Raw genomic sequence first — 7,680 nt, 5'->3', positions numbered from 1 at the left:
GGGACAATAACCTGGTCCTTAACACCACCAAGATGAAGGAGCTGATTGTGGACATCTAGAGGAAGATAACGGAAAGAATTCTATAACTGTGCATCAGCGGAGATTATGTAGAGAGGGCCTCTGACTTCAGGTTCCTGGGCATCCAATATCCATCAAGGATATTTGGTCATATGTAACATTAAACTTGTTGGTTTAAGTCTACTCTGCCTTATGGGGTAAATTCTTTTACATCATGATAAATGTAAAACTCTGCTCTGCTATAATCAGTAAAACTACAAGAAATAGGTATAAAATCAGACAACTAATCCAGGCCTTCAATATGTTGATGAGAATCTATCATATTTATTGCTATTCAAGTCATTGCTGACCATTTGCCATTGCTGTCTGAGGCTTTTAAATCTCAAGCAGGGCATTTCTGTCCTCTAGCTATTGATGGTGAAATTAATCAGGGGACTCCTGACCCCTAATTTGGGGTTGTCAGGCCGTTTTACGCCTTTACTAGTTTTAATTACGGCTTTCCAAAAAACATGCATTCTACGGTTTGACCAGCAGGGGGAGGCAAGAGCCATGGGCCATGATTGCAAGGTTGCTGGAAATATTTCCTAACAATTACGGCCTTTAAAGTTGTATTTACGGACTGGCATCTGTACCATAGCCCCTAAGCAGCCTCGAGCAAGAGCTGCCAGGAACCAAGCCTGGTCTCCTGGGGCTTGCTGGAGGCTTCCTGGGTGCTGTTGGTGGGAAGCCAGAGACCATGAATACAAGTTTTGAAGCCAGGATTATAAGAACACAACCAGAAGGAGGAGAGAATCTGGGGGATGTCTGTAGCCCATACAGAGTGCTCTCATCCTGGGTAAAGAACAAGGGATGGAGAGGGGGGAATCTGGAGGTCTGTAGCCCACTGATACATCCAAGAATAAACTTTCAGGTGGGTGGCATTCAGAGAAACAAGTTAATATTCAAAGAAGTCAGGAACATCTTAATCACTAACTCTTGATCTCCCCTTGGAAACTCTAGGCTGACTCTTACTCCAAGGCATTGGAGGTGTTGACTTCCACCCAGTGGAAATGTGTCATGTAGTAGGAGCGCTTGGCTTGAGGAGAGGACAAGGAAGATAGAAGAGAGAGGGAATGCAGTGGCTCAGGTTCTGGTGGAGGGAGAGGTTGGAGGTGGGCATCGCCTGTGACGATGGGCGTCTCAGCGGTGACATCAGAGCCACAGAGCTTGATGCAAGAGGACGGAAAAGTTGTTGAGGTTCTCTGAGCTCTTGCTGATGAAACTCCTAGCAGAAGTTTTGGACATGTGGGCAGATCCAGAAAACATAGAAGTCTTTATCAGTTAGAGTTGGACAGATGTCTTTGTCTCAAGTCCATGTAGGAACATTTCAGTGAAAACTGGGTAACTCCCTCTACAGAAGAGGATCATGTGATCTGATTGAAAGCGTTGTAACAGTTCATCTCCTCACCACTAAATGTTCACATCAGTCTTCTCTTCTGGGTTCATTGTTTGTGGACACATTTTCTTGCATATCTCAACAGGCTGCATATTCATCAGTATTCCAAGGTGCTTTTTCCAAACTGAAATAAACTCATGAGATTAGGAACATGGCTGTAATCCTATAACAGCACCTGGGTCTTGATTTTGTAGTTTCTGTGCTGTCTTCATCAAAGGTGTCAGAGTGTATTATGTTGATAAAAGAATTCTGCGGTGGCCAGGCTGGGTGGAATGATAGTGCAATCTTTATTGAAACAGATTTCAAGCCGGCGTCCGAACAGAGTGCGGCTGCACGTCTGAGTTATCAAATTTCTGGCAAAAGCAATGCCAAAATGCTTTGCCCTCTGCCCTATCAGAAATCCTATAGAGCCACCAATTACCACCCCTCTTTCTTTGTTGTGCAGGCCTCTTTTAGAGTCTATTTTCCATACCCACCTACTTCTCCTAATTGGTCACTTTGGTGGATTAAGGGTTCATCTGTCCAATGGGAGAAAACAAGGATGGTTCTGCCTGACACCCCCTATGAAATAACTCTTGTGTGTGTTACTTAACTTTGCTGATGTCAGCTCAAGTGGACAGGATGGTCTCTCTGTACTTACATGACAATGTATAGTTGAGTCAGCTCCGAACTTCTGGTGTGGGCCCTTTCCTGTAGCTTATCTCTGATGCCCACCTCAGAGCTGATCAAGGCTCCTGGTCATGGGGAACTTTGCACTTTCGCATTCCCACTCTTCTACAAGGGAGCATCTGGTTCTGTCCCATCCTATCTTCTCACTATACCCTATTGTCTTAGAGCCTGGGGTGTGCAAGAAACACATAGACACTACAATTTACCTCAACTACACAGGTAACAGGCTTTTAGAGATGGGCTGGTATTTCTACATTCTTCTGTCCAATGAGTGTATTTCCTTGTATCTAGCATGAATCCTCTTGTTTTTAAACTACTCCTCTTTGCTTGGTAAGTTCTTTTACATCGTGATAGGTGTAGAAGAATCTGCACTTCTGTATCAATTATACTCAATGAAACAGGTCTATAAAAATTGTTCTTCAGGTCACAGCTTAACATTAGCTGCTACTGGCTAAACCGATATATCACGAGCAGGTCACTGCTGTCCAAACTTTATTCAGGACAGTGCTGACCATTAGCCATGTGTGGAAAAAGCCTTCATATCAGAAGAAGGGCAGAGAATCGTTGATGTTAGACTGTTAGTTTTCTTTGTGTGCCATGTTTCTTATTTAATTATGTGTATAAGTTTATGGTTCTATCTTTGTTTTTTTTAACTGGGTCCTGTTTCATTTGTTTCATGATGAGAAGCTGTGATAGAGGAATTACCTGGTTTTCTGCCGAAACAAGTTTGTCATTGAACTTGTTCTGATACAAGTTTATTGGTGGTTAAAGCATCAATGGAGGAAATTATTAATCTGCTTGATAAAACTGTGTGTGCGTGCGTGTGCATGTGTGTGTGTGTGTGTGTGTGTGTGTGTGTGTGTCCTCAGTGAAGTGTATCAGTCTCTGCAGTAGCTTCCAGCTGCAGCAGCCAGTTCAGTTTCTGTTCAGTCTGACTGAGGGAGGTTTTTGTACGACGGTTTTTCACTGTGTGAACACAACTTGACTGTTGATTTCATGATAACTCTTACAGTAGTAAACTGCTGCATCTTCAGCCTGAACTCCACTGATGGTCAGAGTGAAGGCAGAGTTTGATCCACTGCCTGTAAAACGACCTGGAATCCCTGATGCTCGAGTGCTAGCATAGAAAATTAGAATCTTCAGAGTTTCTCCATCTCTCTGTTGGTACCAACCTAAACCTTTATTAACATAAACATCCCGACTGGTCCTACAGTTGATGGTGACGGAGCCTCCCAGAGCAGAGCTCACTGCTCCAGGCTGAGTCACTGTGATCTGACCTTTGGACTCTGAGGACACAGAGACAAAAACATAAAGCAGCGTCATGGTTTTGTGGCCCTCATTTCAGAGGAACGGATGTTGATAGAGGAGAGGAGTTTGATTCTCTGGACTTTACCTGTGAAGCAGCAGCAGAGGAGAGTCCAGATGAGGACGCAGATCGAAGTCATGTTTTTGATGAGGAGGATTTCTGTGTCTTCTGTTGTCATGAAGGACAGCTGTCAGTCATCCAGTGTTCAACTCTCAGGACTATAAACTCTACCAGAGCACTGGAGCATGGTGCTGCTGATGCAAAGTGGCTCTCTATGGAAATGCTTCAGTTAGTCAACCTGGACCCTCCCCATGGGTTTTGTCTGATACATCCAAGAATAAATGTACAGAAGGGTGGTATTTAGAAAAACTCATTAAAAATGAAAAGTGGTCAGGAATATCTTAATTGCTAAGTTGCGTTACGATTCCGTGATATATGAAAAATCTTATTTCCTGTGCTCATTGCTTGGACTACTGCACTACTGCTTTAATGTGGGGTTTACAGTCTCCATCCTAATCTCTTCATGTTCACATCAATCCGTCATTTCACTTTCCCAAACTGAAACATTGTCTTTAGTGTACTGATTGTCGGTAGTGTCTACCTCTGCCAGCTGAACACTTTTCCTTTAAATTCTGAAATAGCAGCCTACTTGATTTTCCTCATGTAGCGTACTTGCCAAAAGGAACTTGGTGGGAAATGTGTTGTCATTGAGCTCAACTCAAGGAATGAGGAACATTGCTTTAATTCTATAACAGCAGCTGGGCCTTGATTTACCTCAGCTAGACAGGTAACAGGCTTTTAGAGATGGGCTGGTATTTCTAAATTCCTCTGGACAATGAGGGTATTTGGTCATATGTATCAAGAAACCTATTGTTTTCAATCTACTCTTCTTTGCTTGGTAAGTTCTCAATATGTTCTACATCATGATACGTGTAAAAATCTGCTTTGCTATAATCAGTCATAAGACACGACATAGGTATAATATTGGACGACTAATCCAGATCCACAGCATGTTGATTAGAATTTATCATATTGTTCACTCTATTGCTATTCAAGTCATTGCTGACCATTTGTCATTGCTGTCTGAGGCATTTCGATGTTAAGCAGGGCATTTCTGCCCTCACGCCGTTGATGGTGAAGTTATTAAGGTCACTCCTGACCATTTACTATTGCTGACTAAAACATATTAGTTGAACATTTGAAAGTTTTTGTTGTCATGATTTCTACTTTGTTTTTATCTCATAGCAGATTATGGCATTTTTGTTCAAATATCCATGGCTTGTTCCTGCTTGGTTAGTGAGCCTGCTTGGGTGAAATAGTGCCTGTGTTTTTTGGGATGTCTGGCCCTCTTATTTTTGGAGGAATTATCTGCTGCTGCTAAGGACAGATGTTCCTTTATTACACAATCTCAATGCAGAGTTGATGCACCAAATACTTTTGGTCAAGACTTAATCAGATCATATCACATGTTGATATGCTCAATCTCCAGTATGTCATAACCTATTATCTTTACTTAATTCACCTGTCTCTAGTGATTGACTGTATCTTAAATGTGATTTGAGGTACACACACATTTGTCAATGAGTGTAAGGGCATGACCAAACTATTTCACAAAGGGCCAGTGTGGCTGCAGGTTTTTGTTCCAACCAGTCAGGAGCACACAGTTTGACCAATCAACCTTCTGAAGACTGAGATCAGTTGATTAAATGAGTCAGGTCAGGTGCTGCTGCTTGGTTGACAAGAAAACCTGCAGCCACACCGGCCCTTTGTGGAATAGTTTGGACATGCCTGGTGTAAGTGACAATAGTGGTAATAGTGTGTGTGTGTGTGTGTGTGTGTGTGTGTGTGTGTGTCCTCAGTGAAGTGTATCAGCCTCTGCAGTAGCTTCCAGCTGCAGCAGTCAGTTCAGTTTCTGTTAAGTCTGACTGAGGGAGGTTTTTGTACGACCGTTTGTCACTGTGTGAACACATACTGGCTGTTGATGACATGAAAACTCTGACAGTAATAAACTGCTGCATCTTCAGCCTGAACTCCACTGATGGTCAGAGTGAAGGCAGAGTTTGATCCACTGCTTGTAAAACGAACTGGAATCCCTGATGCTCGAGTGCTAGCCCTGTAAATTAGGAGTTTAGGAGTTTCTCCCTCTCTCTGATGGTACCAGGCTAAATAGTGGTAGCTGCCATCATAAAAAACATTCTGACTGGTCCTACAGCTGATGGTGACGGAGCCTCGCAGAGCAGAGCTCACTGCTCCAGGCTGAGTCACTGTGATCTGACCTCTGGACTCTGAGGACACAGAGACAAAAACATAAAGCAGCGTCATGGTTTTGTGGGCTTCATTTCAGAGGGACGGATGTTGATAGAGGAGAGGAGTTTGATTCTCTGGACTTTACCTGTGAAGCAGCAGCAGAGGAGAGTCCAGATGAGGACGCAGATCAAAGTCATGTTTTTGATGAGGAGGATTTCTGTGTCTTCTGTTGTCATGAAGGACAGCTGTCAGTCATCCAGTGTTCAACTCTCAGGACTATAAACTCTCCCAGAGCACTGGAGCATGGTGCTGCTGATGCAAAGTGGCTCTCTATGGAAATGCTTCCGTTATGTCAACCTGGACCCTCCCCATGAGTTTTGTCTGATACATCCAAGAATACACTTACAGATGGGTGGTATTCAGAAAAACAAATTGAAATTCAAAGTGGTCAGGAACATCTCAATTACTAACTCCTCATCTCTCCAGGGAAACTCTCGGCTGACTCTTCCTCCACCCTGTTTGAGTTGACTTCCACCTAATGGAAATGACAGATCTGACGGAGGGAGAGGTTGTAGGTGGGCATCCCGCTATTTTTGCTCTTCTGGAAACTCTTCGCTCGCTCTTCTCTTGGAAAAACTTTCTTCCACACGCTTGCTTTTCATTTGCTACCTTCGCACTTACTTTAATTTTTAGTACGCGCAACTTCAAGTTAATTTCCGTACTTTGCTAGATTTTTGAAGCTCTGATACTTAGCAATCACCAGAGATCTGAGCTACTTGTAAGATACCTCTCCAGGTGAAGCTCTTTTATTCTGAAAAGATTTTTCTTCGAAATTTGAGCAAGAACGAAATTGATTCTTTTATTTTTGTGATATTTTTCTTATTGTTAGAGTATCGTACTGAAAGCCAAAAAAACCATTTTTGTTTTCTTGTATTTAGTAACGGAGAAAGCTCGTCCGGCCGGCGTTTCTTTCCCAGTTATTTTTACGCAAGAAGTCAATTCAATATATATTCGGAGCTCCGTAATCACCAATTCTATCGAGACTCTGATAATTCTTAAACCATCACGAAGTCGGTGCAGTTAAACTGCTCAAGAAGCCGTGAAGAAATATAGTCTACAGCAGAACAGAATTGTTACAGTTTTTCTCAATTGTTTACACACAAAAACTGGTACTTGAGACACAATGATCACAACATGTAACTCATGCACCAACCCCCTGAACCAATTCTGCTAAACTACAAGCACAATTCCTGCTTTACACTCAAACTGCAGTTCTAAAACACACTTTTTTTCAAAACACTACACACAATTCTCTGCATTTGGCACAATTTTCATGAAGAAAATCTCTTGCTTTCACAAAGAACACTCTGTCATTCAAAATTCTAAAGTGAATTGTCCTACTATGCACACTGACTCATCAAATGGGCAAACACCTAGGCACCCTACACAACACACTCATTCCACCAGATCAGCTCAGGTACGTTGTCATTTGGGACAACGTAAGTTTCCACTGGGCTGCTCTGGTTCGTAACTGGTTCACTGCCCAACCACGCTTTATCTCCCTCCATATTCTCCATTCTTCAGTCCTATTGAGAATTTTTTGTAAAGTGTATGACCGAAAATCCACAAATCCACAAATGCGTATACCCCTTCTGCAAGCTATGAGGTGGAGTGCTGTGGCCAGACCGAAACAGAGGAGATCATGCTGCACAGTTTTTTATTTTTTTATTTTATTTTTTTACTGTAACTGTGTACAGTAAATTCTTCTGTTGTTTTGTAGGTAGACCGTATATTGTTGTATATGCACTTTGTGTTGGTTGAGATGTACACTGTGTACAGTGTTTTTGTGGGAAAAATAAAATATATCTGTTACCGTGTATTTGTGTGTTCTGAGTATAAAAACAATATTCTCAAATATTTTACAACACATTTATGTATGTACTCACTGTAGTAAGTGTAACACTGAACAAAAAAGGCCTAAGTCATCATGATGAATGAAGAAGAA

The 7,680-nt window shown here is 42.1% G+C and overlaps 1 gene segment (V, D, J or C); it reads right to left on the bottom strand.

The window, feature by feature from the left end:
• Nucleotides 1–5,381: 5,381 nt before the first annotated feature.
• Nucleotides 5,382–5,875, bottom strand: LOC115579217 (Ig kappa chain V region 3381-like). The segment is given in 2 exon segments: nucleotides 5,382–5,713; nucleotides 5,821–5,875. Coding segments are annotated over 2 exon segments (384 nt in total).
• Nucleotides 5,876–7,680: the final 1,805 nt, after the last annotated feature.

Source organism: Sparus aurata, chromosome 3 (genome assembly GCF_900880675.1).
Source record: "Sparus aurata chromosome 3, fSpaAur1.1, whole genome shotgun sequence".
Taxonomy (NCBI): Eukaryota; Metazoa; Chordata; class Actinopteri; order Spariformes; family Sparidae; genus Sparus; species Sparus aurata.
The sequence above is the reverse complement of the archived record's forward strand: the minus strand, read 5'-3'. Positions and strand labels throughout refer to the sequence as shown.